This window comes from Gymnoscopelus microlampas, assembly GCF_963454915.1.
Source record: "Gymnoscopelus microlampas genome assembly, chromosome: 2".
In the NCBI taxonomy this organism is placed as follows: Eukaryota; Metazoa; Chordata; class Actinopteri; order Myctophiformes; family Myctophidae; genus Gymnoscopelus; species Gymnoscopelus microlampas.
In genome coordinates, this window is record NC_139939.1 from 13,807,378 (window position 1) to 13,820,895 (window position 13,518).

At 43.1% G+C, this 13,518-nt stretch overlaps 1 protein-coding gene across 1 annotated transcript; it reads right to left on the reverse strand.

The window, feature by feature from the left end:
* Positions 1–1,556: 1,556 nt before the first annotated feature.
* Positions 1,557–13,272, reverse strand: LOC311064917 (uncharacterized protein; the record flags this gene model as incomplete). Its single annotated transcript, XM_084084979.1, has 12 exons — positions 12,208–13,272; positions 10,241–10,302; positions 9,191–9,220; positions 7,338–7,657; positions 5,949–6,118; positions 5,137–5,340; positions 4,904–4,978; positions 4,453–4,490; positions 3,603–3,752; positions 2,877–2,920; positions 1,890–2,056; positions 1,557–1,592 (listed from the first exon to the last, which is right to left on the reverse strand). Exons 1-12 carry the CDS (start codon positions 13,099–13,101, stop codon positions 1,557–1,559), a joined length of 2,190 nt encoding a protein of 729 aa, XP_083941105.1. The 5' UTR covers positions 13,102–13,272.
* Between the last annotated feature and the right edge of the window lie 246 nt (positions 13,273–13,518).

Genomic DNA, 13,518 nt, shown 5'->3' on the forward strand with positions numbered 1-13,518 from the left:
TATTGAAGTGGTGACCGAAATATGCGTTGTGATTCGGTCCAGTAGGTACCTGACCTATAGGGGTTTTGGTACCCAAGCCTACTTATAGGGGAGGGGCACATAGGCTAATCAAATAAAAAATAAATATGATTTTTGCGAGGCATGGCGAATGGCTTGGGCATCCCTGCTCCAACACATGCAACTGTAATGTGTTTCTCACCATGTTGTGATTGAGAACCAGGATGTTGTGGACCGCTCCGATTCGCTCGACCAATTTCAGGACCTCTGAGGATGCGGTGGGCGTGTCAGGAACATTTCTGATCACCAACAGACGATTCCAGCCTACCAGCCGTGCCTCCTGCAAAACATTCCATCATCAATTAACCATATGAACCCCAACGTCCCTATTCTGGCCATGTCATAATAGGTGTACTGTAGGTGAGCATTCGCTTAAAATAGCAGATTGTGTGTTGTGAGCTTGTAGTAGGGGGCCACAGTTAATCAAACTAATCAATGTAATGTGTACTTGTTTGGCAAGGAACGTAGTGAATTATAATTATCATAGTTGCCTTATCGTGTGATTACAAGTCACTGGGTGTCAAAAAAGAACAGATCTACAGTACAAGCTGTCACAGTCTAAATACAATGCATTGATTTGGTGGCTTGTAGATCTGCTCTTTAAGGGAAGCAACACCATTGCACGATGGTGTATAAATTAAAAACAATCTGTTGTAATTTATGCATTTTATGGACTTTTGGGACTTGACACTAAGTATGCCATTAAGCTAAGAGGGAAAGACTACAATACTTACCCTTGACATAGCTGGATTCAGAAGATTGTACAGCGCCACCTGCAGTACAGTTAGATTATTTTCAGGATTGGCATTTATAGGTGGACAACACAACATTGAATGGGAAGGAAATCAGGACTAAGTTATAAGTTATGTCCCGAAAAGACAGAAATAAGCAAAACATATATATAAATAAAATACATAATATATATTACATATGACAAAATGTTTACACCATGGAATCAACAAATGTGAATAAACTAGAGTGTAGATAGAGACAGGATTGCAGATTAGGGGTAGAAGCGTACTGGTGTGTTGAGACTGATGGCCAGTTCTAAGTTGGTCATCTTTAGTTCAGAGTCATTGATTTTCATCGGGGCGACGCTGTGGTTCTTCACCATCTCCTCAGCCATCTCCGCGTCTGGCATCAACAGCAGCGCCTGATGGACAAACACCAGAAGTAATGTATTTTTTAAGTCAGTCATTTATTAGTGAAGTCTAAAATAAATGCATTTATTCATTTTTTGCACTGTGCAATTTTTGTTTACAAAGCCTAAAAAGGCACACAAAAAAAGTAATTTAGAATTATATGTTCCAGTGTTCAATGCCAAAAAACACAATTAAATCCGTATTCACAATTATTTGGTTTGCAACGGGGTCTCTTCGCAGTGGCACTTGTAGCAAGGATCTCCCTAGGGAGACGCTCGGGAGGCATCCGTACTAGATGCCCGAACCACCTAAGCTGGCTCCTTTCCAAGTCAAGGAGCAGCGGTTTTACTCCGAGTCTCACCCTATCTCTAAGGGAGTATCCGCGATCTTATTCTTTCGGTAATGACCCACACTTGAAAATTGTGAACACAAATTTCCTTATCACCTGTAATCTTCCCCACACCTGTCCTGAACAATCACGATTCATATGATTTGATACCACCGTGGGGGTGGGCTTAACAAATCTATTGAACGTATCTATATTCAACAATGATTATGGAATATAATAACATCTGAGAACACAATATCAGAATGGTCTGTCCAGCACTCATTGCTGATGAGTGCCAATAGGAAAATGTAGTTTTCAAAACCCTCCCCTGCAATGTGTGTGTGTGACGCCTTCACACCCACCTTTCCTAACTGCGTAGCCAGGATGATGTCAGAGGGCGCTCCAAACGGCTGGCAGAGTTTGATGACATCACTCTCAGTCCAGCCGCTCTCAGGAAGCCCAGTGATCAAAACTGTGGATTTTGAACTAAATTCCTCTTCTGTTTTCTTGTCAAGTTCAGGTCCGTTTCCTGTAGGAGAAAACACACAGCTGTCCTGCTAAATTTCTTGTTTAGTCAACCAAAACCTTTCACAGAGACAATACCTGGCCATCTTTAATGAGCAACAGAGTTAACATGGAGCGTAGGAGACGACCCGAGTGAGTGAGTGAGTGAGTAATATGAAGCAGGGGCAGCATGGGCATGTGGGCAGTACAGAGCAGAGGAAGAGCCTCTTTCTTTGGTGTTTCGCCTAACCCTAACCTTAACCTCAAGGGGCGTCCGCTGGCCTAGCGGTCCAGGCGCATACCACATAAGCTGGTAATCCAGCATGACAGCGTGTCGCGGGTTCGACTCCCGTTCCCGACGACCTTTGCTGTATGTCTCCCCCCCATCTCTCTCCCCATTTCCTGTCAGCCTACTGTCCTGTACAAATAAAGGCATAAAAGCCCCAAAAAATATCTTTAAAAAAACAACAACCTTAGCCTCACAAAAACTATGCCTAAACCTAACCTTAAAAACACGCCCATCTGGGCGAAACACCTGAAAAAGATGTTCCTGCACAGTGCAGCTGTGTGTGTGTGTGTGTGTGTGTGTGTGTGGGGGGGGGGGGGGGGGGCTGGTAATATTGTTCAATTCATTTAGGAATTCAGTGTTCCTAAATACATTTAACAATTTGCACACATCTACTTTTAGTCGCAAATGCGAGTGAAATGGTTACAGTGTCGAGGTCTGATGCTGTTCATTTCCATTACGCTTCTGGGTAAAGAGGCTCTCAGGTTCACCTACTGTATATTGAATAAATACTGATGTATATGGTTTATTCTCTCCATGGGCTTTGGCATCATCTTACCTGAATCATCACCACCTATGGCAGACAGCTCCTGAATAGATGTCCTGTGAAGACAAAAACACAAAGTAGTGTAACTAGAGGTTACGATGTGAACCCAGTTTTAGTAGGTTCGTAGTTCACTACTCACTATGGGATATCAGCGCCCCCAGGCGATGCACAGAGCAACATACACACTCTCCCGGTGCCAATATTTGATGGGCTCAGGGTATGTCACAAGTCCGGAAGACCCTGGGGTATAAAAGCGTGACTCAGCGTGACTCAGGCTCCTCCTCTTAACATTCTCCTCTCTGCTCGCCAAATGCGCACAGAAAGGGGTGTCAGGTGAGTAGTAAACTCCGAACCTATTAAAACCGGGGTTACATTCTAGTTTTACCACGGTTCTACGTTTACTACTCACTATGGGATTCATAAACTCCCCTTGAGGCAATGAGCCATACAACCCTAACAGGCCCGCACGCCACTCAGCCCCCTAGGCCCCGCCCTCACGGGCGTGACCTACGGCCCCACGGGCACCCCCAACCCACTGGGCTGGGGTGCGGGATAGATAATAAAAGTTAGGCCCTGACAGACTCTAGAGTCCGCCTTATTCACCAACAGGCAGACACGAGCCTGCCTCATAACTCAATATGAGGAAACAGGGCCCCATCCCCTGGGACCCAGCCCAGCTGGTCCCATGGAAACCCAAAGAGGAAGTCGAGAGATAGGGAGAAAAGGCCCCTAGCCTACTCCCCTCCCTCCACTGGCCCGGAGGCAGCAGCCACGCCTAGGACCGTGTGCGCCAAGGATGACGCCGCCACGTCCAGGCTGTAGAAAGCCGCAGAGGTCGATGGAGACGACCAATTTGCAGCCGCACAGATCTCCTGGATCGAAGCTCCCCTGTAGAGAGCCCAGGATGTAGCCATGCCTCTAGTAGAGTGAGCCCTCACCACTACTCACATAAGCCAGTCTAATGGCATCTCGGATCCATCTAGAAAGCGTCGCCTTAGTAACCACCTTCCTTTGAATCCCATGGCCAAAAGAGACAAAGAGCTGCATCGATGATCGATTGGCCGCTGTCCTCTGACAATAGAGCTTCAAGGCTCTCACTGGACAGAGACAATGCAACCGCCTATCCTCCGCCAAAACGAAGGGAGGCGGATGGAAGGCCACCAAATCAACCGGATCCGGGGCCACCTCCCCGGTCTTGGTAACGAACATCAAGTTAGGTTTAAGCAAACCCCTCCTGTCGTTTCAAACTTCATGCACTCCGAACTCATCGAGAGTGCTTGCATGTCACTGACCCGTTTAGCCGTATTTAACAATACCTCGTCTGTCATAGGAGGTTTCGAGCGAGCGGGTTGCTGCTAGGTGCTGATTGCTGACGTCATCGGTTCTGCGGAACATGTGACCGTTTCCATGGAGACCGGAGACGCTGACTCCGGGGATGTGGGGGGGGGGGGGGCAGGACACGCTGATATCCCATAGTGAGTAGTAAACGTAGAACCGTGGTAAAACCTTGGATGTGTTATGAGATGTGGGGGAGTGAGAGGGTATGCACAGCAGGCTTGGAAAAGAAGGGAGAACACATCTAACTTACCCTTTACTGACTGCTGTTGAATCGTCTGCTTCTGGTTTCTAAAAGAAACAAGGCAATAAATAACATGCATTTATACCAAGACAATAAATCACATACTGTAAGTAGAGTATTCAGACTTCAAATGGATCACACTGTATCTGAACCACTTTAACTCTATATATGTTGTTGATCCCTAGGGGTCTGTAATTGTTCACCTCTAGAACACTCTCTTCGCTGAAAATAGCCGATCTACGAGCTCAAAACACCTCACGCTGTGAGGTTGTAGATCTGCTATTTTCACTGAATATCCGGCTAGTATGACAGGCCCAGGATAGGGATGCTCGGGTTCATGTGGATCTCTTATTGTTTCATGTTTTTCAATCTTCAACACGCATGCAAAATAAATGTTTGTCCCTGATGGAACTATCACTAAATATTAATATATAACTAAATGAATACAATAAATGTGAACCTTGGCTAAAGTGGCAGTAATGGTACACTTGGCCAGAGCCAGAGCATCCTCTTCTCTCTCCATACACACCGATGCCTAGGAGGGAAGACAATCACAGTCAGTTTATTCTGTTATTTTCATTAAAAAATAAAGAGAATAATGTTAAGCGTCTATCAAATCGTAATTGAGGCAAAAAGTTTTAATTAATGGTGTTATGAATTTGAAGTCATATCGCCCAGACTTAAGGAGAGTACCTTCTGTCCTTGGTCTGCCTCGCTGCCAGACAACAAAACCACGTTGTTGTACTTCCCGAAGTCCCTGACCCACGTTTTCACTTCTTGTTCTGTGGCCGTTGTGGGGATGCCCGTCAGGTACACCAGACACGCTGCAGTGCAGGATGGGGTGAGGGTACTCTGGATCACTTTCTTGATTTTCTTGGCCGGCGGACCTTTGGCAGACTGGAAAATAAGACTTTTAGGGCTCTTTTCGACTATAAGAGCTAAGTCAGTGGTTCTCAACTGGTGGGCCGTGAGGATATTGCAAATGGCAAAACAATTCAAATAACTTGGCAAAACACAACGGTTTTAATGATGATATAGCAATAACATTAAGAATGATTCTTTTTTATGTCATGGAACTTTTTATTTAAAACCTTGAAAAGTGAGTTTTCATTGTCACACTGCTAAATAGGAAGTATACGATCATTAAAATAAACATGCTCTGAAATGCATGCGGCCCAACCGTCTGACCACTTAACAGAAACGGAACAGAAAAAAAGCTAAAATATTAGTCAAAAAGAGTCAGAAGAGAGGCAACATTCAGAGTAAGGAAGACCTGTGTATCCTGCTATATGCATTTAATGCAACTGCTATGGAAAAACCCAATAAACAAAGTTAAAAAAAAAAAAAAAAAGAGTAAGGAAGACCCTGAGCTGAAAAGGCGTTTGCACCCAACTACTTTGGAGTAGTATTGACATGCCAAGGGTGCAATTTGCTCTGTAAAAGATTAAGAACTTCATAATTTAAAACTATATATGTAACTTTAAATAATAGTCTATTAGACCCACTGTATCATCAGCCTTGGAGCTCCCTGGCTTAGTTCTCTTGGACCCAGGCTTAAGCTTGGTCTTCATTGGGGACTTGGCTGATGATGGTAGTTTGCGTCTGGCAGAGTCATCATGTCTGGCAGATACATCGTGGGGACGTTTCAAACCATCGCGAGAAGAACTCCCTGTAGCTGCAGATTGAGGCAGGGGGGGGGGGGGGGGGAGGGAAGCGTTGATAAAGAAAGGCGACAAAGGGAGCCCAACACAACCAATCGACATTGTGATCTGTAGAGCCTTGCTTCTAGGGAGCTAAACCTGCCCTAAAGGAGGTGCTAGAGAACAGGTAATGTGTTCACCAAAAACTGTGATCTGCCAATTAGATGAGATATCTTCTGCACAATTAGAAAATGTGGCTAGTGGAAAAGGACACAGGGTCATCAAAACCAGTGGGATTGACCAGGATGCCACACAGTCAGGGAATATTATAAAAATATTCAAACAAATTCAGGTGTCTACTAACACTTTTTTTTTTTTAAGTTGAAATTCAACTCCCCTGGGGGAACCCGTGATTGCTGCTGATAGTTTGGGTACTGCAACTTTATCTGTGAAAACTCAAAAAAGTATTAATTCTGCCTTAAATAGCGTATGAGGGGTAAAACTAAGTTGTTGTCTTTTTAAAATATATATATATATATATATATATTCTGAATCCATTGCAAGCATTTGTTTTGCGCCAAAACGACTCCTTGGCATAAATACTTCCATGCCTACTTTTCCTGCTAGTCGCAAACCCATTTTGTTTGTGTGAAAATGAATATTGCTCGGTGCAATTTCTGCCTATACTTAAAGTTATCCAATTTTCAGCAGATGTCATGGGTTTCACTTGGGAAGTTGAATTTCAACCAATACTCCCTGAATAACAAGACCTATTAGCGCCATATTGTGTATTCTAAAAAATAAATTAAAACAAAAGATCACTGGAAAGTTTCTAACCCTTTTCAACTATGGATCCAATTTTCACACATTTCCTTGCAAACAAGCAGGATGAGTGCCTACTAAATCTAGAAGTGAAGAACCCATACTTTAAGATGCACAGAACTGACCTGTCGGTTGTCTCAGACAAGCTTTGAAACAACATCACATAATTTACTAAACCAGAGACATCTGTAAACTATGGGATCTTTGAGAGACGTAGTCATTGCTAGACTCTGAATCTGCCTAACTTTTCACCTCACTTTATCTGCCCAACAGAGTCTGCATGTGACAACAAGCCAACATTCTTGAAAAACTATGCTCTGATCTGACCAAATAAACAAAGTAAAGGTGTGCCAAGAACTTGATCTTATAAAATATGTTGTGGTTGATTCCACTGACTTGTATGTAGCATCTCTCGTGTAGTATATCATTTACCTTGGTGGTGATCATGATAGGAGGTCCATGAACATGATCTCCTGTCCTGCCTTTGAGAGTGGGGACCCCCTCTGTGTTTGTCAGGAGGAGGGCTAGGGCTTGGAGACCAAGAATGGGACAGGGAGATGGTTTGGCTGTCATCTTTGACCGGGGAGCGTTCCCTCCTAGAGTGGCCAGAAGGAGTTGAAAAGGCAAACGGAGAGGGGATTCTGTGTTTGCCAGAAAGAGAACTAGGGGTTGGAGAACGGGACATAGAGCGAGAACGCTCCTTGGTGTGCCAGGTGGTTTGGCTGTCATCTTGGCCCAGGGAGTGTTCTCTCCTAGAGTGGCCAGGAGGAGACGAAGAGGGGAAGGGAGGTGAAGATAAAATTCTGTAAACGGCAATAGTTTAATTTTAAAGTGACATCTTCCATGTTTTCAATGTTTCAGTGTTAAAAGTGCTTAAAAAACAACATACAACTAGACGCGTCGCAATTCCGGGGAAATTGCAGAGTGTGGTTGCGCCGACGCGGTCGGGACTCCAGTGATACGCCGGGAGGAATACCGTCGGAGACTGCGCCAATTACATCGTCACGTCGCTCATGAGATCGCCTGCGTTTCATTTTGAGAGGATTGATCCCCCAAAAATCATGTTTTTGCATCAAACGGTTACGTTTCGAGCATTCGTGGCGCCCCCTATGGATCAAAGTAGAAATGCTTTTGGGGATTGGTTTAGTATACCACCCTCGACATGTGATTCAAATTTGGGATTGACAGGACGTTTTGTTCGTGATTTATGGCATTTTTGGTCAAACGGGCCCCTCCCGCTAACTTTGGAAGCCATTTACGGACGGACGGTACGGACTATCAAAATTCCGCTTGGATAGGTTTATCGCATGGGTCCATAGATCACGTGTACCGATTTGTGTGAGATTTGGAAAAAAATTGAAGGAAAAGGAGCAAAAAGTGTGTTTTGAAGAAAATTCAAAATGGCGGAAAATCTATCCTGACGCAAATGGGCGTGGCCTATATGGGAAGATGCGTCGTGAGCCAAGGAATCCAGGGAAAAAGAAATTTTGATTTTACGACCTACGGTTCAAGAGTTATAGGCCAAAAGGTAAAGGGGGCTGTTATAGCGCCACCATGTGGCCGACTGGTGTGATTATTTTCTTCATAATTTTTCAAAAAACTATTAACCTCCCCTCCAAGTTTTGTAACTGTAGCCCTTACGGTTTCCGAGAAAAAAGTACTTGAATGGGAGTTTTTGCAATTCCCATTAAAGTGGATGGGGAAATTTAATGCACTAATAAATCAATATCAAAAAATCTATCCTGACGCAAATGGGCGTGGCCTATATGGGGAGATGCGTCGTGACCCAAGGAATCCAGGTGAAAAGAAATTTTGATTTTAGGACCTACGGTTCAAGAGTTACGGGCCAAAACGTAAAGGGGGCTGTTATAGCGCCACCATGAGGCCGAATGGTGTGATATTTTGTTAAATAATTTGGGACTTAATTATGAATTATCCCTCCAAATGTGATAACTGTAGCTGTTAAGGTTTCTGAGAAAAAAATACTTGAATTTGAGTTTTTTCACTTTTCCATTAAAGTGGATGGGGACATTTAATGGCACTAATAAATTAATATCAATTAAAATATTCAACCAATGTCTTAGCAAAATACAAGCACACGATTCCCGTTCAAGACGGTCATTTTGATATATGGCACAACATTAGGGTATAAAAACTGTGGGAGGAGTAGCGGTTTGAAATAAAGTTTATCTATAAATAAATAAAGAAAGAAAGCTATAGAGTACTATAGTCTGGTTGCCCTGTTGGGCAACCACACTAATAATACAAAAATAAGTGATACTGACCTTGGTAGCTTGCGTTTCCACTCTGGGTACCTACACAGTACACACACAAAGTTGTTAGCACATTATTTAACACTATAGGCAAGCAAGTAGTCCAACAACACACTTTTCACATAAAATACACAGTACAGTTTTCAGTAGTCCATGATCATAACACCAGAGGCAGCTCCACAAACCATGTTCAACCCAGATTTGGCACAACAAAGGGAATGAACTCTTTCTCATGCTATTCATCTAAAATGTGGAATGCCCTACCAAAAGGAGTAAAGGAGTGTAAAACCCTACTTACTTTCAAAAATGCCCTAAAGATACACCTTCAGGAGGCTGCAATTCAAAAATGGCCCCTGTCCAAGTCCTAACCTACCCCATGTCCTAACCTAACCTACCCCCCCCCCCCCCCCCTCTCTTTCTTTTTTGTACATATTTTTCACCCTTCATACTTCATACCAGTAAACTGTAAACTGATTGTATGACATTCTGTATAGTAGTGTGTATATCTGTCTGTCTCTTATATGTCAACATGATTTGTGTGCATGGGGATCTCATCTTAAACAAGCTACGTGCTTAACTGAGCTATCCAGTTTAGTAGACCTTGTATTGCGAATTTGTACTTCCATGTACTGTTATGTACTGCCATGTACTGTTCTCATGTCTTACTAAATAAAGTACATCAATCAATCAGTAATCATAGGGAGATTCATGGCTTCTACAAGACATTGGGCCCTATTTTGCGTGTCTTAACCCATATAGACCTGAGGCCGATTCTAAAAACGGCTTCTAAATCCTGACTAAGGTTTTCTGAAAAACGTAATGTATGTTGCTATATACTGTACATAACAACATCATCCCCAAAAGGGGTTCCTGTCCTGAAAGGTAGTTTCAAATAGGGGTTCCCGCCCAAAATGGGTTAAGACCTGGAGGCGTGGCCAATACTGTTTGGCCACTCAAAACAGACAAACAGCATTGGCCACGCCTCCAGGTCTCAAGTTAAGTCCTAAGACCTGGTACTTAAGACGCAAAATAGGGCTCCATTGTGTTTAAATTCCGCCTTACTTGTTGCGTAGGTCTCGACAGGAATCAGAGTGTTCTACGCTTTTGACATGCTCAATCCAATCCTGGAGAAAAAACAATGAGAGAGAGAGAGAGAGAGAAATGTCAGGAGAAAAATGGCCAATCATCTGGACGCCAGTTAATTGCAGGCACAAATCAAACACATTAGTAAAAATGCAGATAGAAAGCATATTCAAAGTAGTGTGGCTCTTAATACTGCCATGGCTTGGGTCTCAGGAGGCAATGTAAGCAGCAGAAAATACAAAACCTTTCTGAGAGAAGTATTCCATTAACCTTTTCTTTTAAGACGCAGAACTGAAAACGTGACCCTATTTTTCAAATGTTCCAATTTTAATCTTGAAGTCATATTATCATCATTAATCTTTTGATCACTTTCCGTTGTTTATCCTGTATGAGTTCTCTCTTCTGATTGGATTAAATTGGTATAACAAACTGAAAATATATTTTCTGTTTATTAAAGAGCTGGACAGACAGACAGACCCCTGTTACTTTTACTCAGAGCTATTTAACAATAAACTTTTTCCCAAAAAAGGAAATCACTTACATCCTTAGTTCTGATGTGCCATTTTTTTATGTTCTTCTTCTGTGCAGTTTGTGTTTTATTTCTTTATTGCATTGCTGGTCCCATTGTAAGCTTGTATTATTCTTATTGAACTTTTAATGTATGCTATTTAATGACTTATTTCTTTAAGGAAAGGATTCTAAATAAGCCTGTTGGCTTCTTCCTTTTCTTGCACAATAACTTGTTTTCTTTTGATATGTATTTTTTATCAATTTTCAGGAATTTCCCCAGAAGGCCAGACATATCGATAACCAGGATCAATTTAAGATGGGGCTCTTGCCAGTAGCTAACCGGGGCATCAGATCATACATCATCATTTCAATGTTCCGACTTATCTCCAACGGAACCTTTGTTGCATGTCTCCCCCTCCGTCCTCAGTTTCCTGTCCTTCTAAATTACTATACTATTACTCTAAATAAAGCCTAAAAGTAAAACTATATAAAACAATTCTCTGAATAAAATTAACCATGCTGTAGATAGATTACATAAAAAAACAACCATAACCTGTAAAGCAACTACATATTGGTGGCAATCAATCATATTAAATTGACTGAGAGCCCAGATATGTCTCAATGTAAACTAAGAAGACTTGGCTAAACAGACAGAAAGAAAGGTTCTGAGTAATATCCTCCATTATTTAGGCAACTGAATGACAGCGACATCAAGAGTTGATTCAGCTTCAAGCTGAACTGTTTGTTCTAAATTGCCATCAAGAAGAAATAAAAAGGATGTTCAACTAAATAAATTACATTTATTATAAAAATACATCGATTTCATATCCATACAATTTGCAGACGTATAATTGAGATTGCGAGAACTCATCATCATTTGACAGTTTCACCATGACCAAGACTATGTAAATCATTATATCATTACTACACCCAAAAACGATATAATTAAGCTGACCAGAGATTATTTTCATTATTGATCCTGGTCCTGGTCCTTTTTTAGAATCTGTTATATTTAATGTTATTTTAATCAGAGTTATATAAAACGAATACTAAGACTTTGTATGTAGGCCATAGTAAACTATAAACCAGATTGCGAAAGAATCCTCGTCTCTTTTCACCTTCAAAAGAGTCCTCTTGATATTGTAATTTCTGGCCTTGTTTTTTCCCTTCACCAGGCACTTATCATAATATTTTTAAACGATCCGATTATGTATCTGACATTCAAACCAATGAGAACTGGTAGCCACTGGTCGGCATTGTAGTTTGGAACCAGGGATAAATCGATTTGTTTCAATTAAGGACAACACTGAGCAGAATGACAAAAGATGACATATCTGACAACTGCCTTCATAAAGTGAAAGACTTAAATTCAAAGTGTGCAGGTATTCCTTTAAAGAGACCCATAGACAATGACACAATGACACGTTGGCACTCACCTTAACGTGCTCACAGTCTACCCCACACAAGGAGCAGGTATGAGGGTACACCTTTGGAGACTCTGCTGAGAAATCACACATCATGGTGGGAGTGGGTAACCCCATGGTGGTCCCATGTGATTTCAAAACAGGATGTCTGGATGACGACGAAGAATCGTTCCATGTTTCAGATGAAGGGCTTGGTCTGGGGCCGTCTCTACTGTACTCTCGGTCTGGATGACGAGATCTGTACAGTGGGGGAAATTCTCTTGCAGACGACAGTCGTGTGTTCTTGTGAACCTCACCTCCTGACCTGCAGTAATCCAGGTCAACATGCTTGTTTGGTTCAAAGGGTTGAAGACGAGCATGCCGCCTTTCAGGCATGCTCTCTCTACCACTGCTGTCATCAGTGGCTTGACTAGCATGACCGTAGTCAATGACTTTCCCTGCAGCCTGTGGAACGCTGTGGTACCTGGGCACTTCTGGGGATCGCAAACGTCCAGTATTTCTACCGGAGCGGGCAGGAGGTGGCAGTATATCATGGATGGCGCGTGAAGCACTCTGAGAATATGAAGAGGAAGCCGCACTGTTCTGTCTTTTTGATTTATTCGTCTGGATAAACCGAATTATATAGGGTAAATTGTCAGGGTTTAGCTGATCTTCAGGGTACTGACTCAGAAACTCGAGATCCTCATTGGAGAGCCCCAAGGTAGCCAAGATACTCTCTGCATGTTCTGGCGTGTATAAACCTTGCTTATCCACAACTCCACCACCGCCATTTCCACCACCATGGGAGCCCCTAGACTGAGGGGAAGGTGGGTCATAGACAGGGGCTTGCATCCAGGCCTGATTACCAATTGCAGAGGGGCTTCTCTGCGACTGCTGAGTGACAGTGGAGGGAGGACTGGCAAACATTTCGTTGGGTGTGGGTAGTTTGACCAGTCCATCCCTTGCTGGTGGCCTAGTTGGTTGGAGCTGTAGCCTGCAGTTCCTGACATTTGGTCCGGATTTGGCCGCAACCTTTGGTTCGGGTTTAGCCGGTTCATAAGGTCTATGTCCCCGGATCCCCTGGTAGCCATGGTCGATACCAGCTCGTCAGGCAGATGGCTAGGAGGAGGGTACTTGAAACGATTTTGCTGCTGCTGTTGATTTGGCTGCTGTTGGTGAGGAGTAGGACCGGGCCTATTGGAGGAAGGCTGTGGCGGCCCCTGTTGCTGGCTGTGGTGGTGATACATTGTGTTGCAATGTTTAACCCCACTCCTACACTTCTCAGCACACACTGTGTACTGAGATGTTTCTGGATAGCGAGGAGACAACAATCACGCTGGCTGA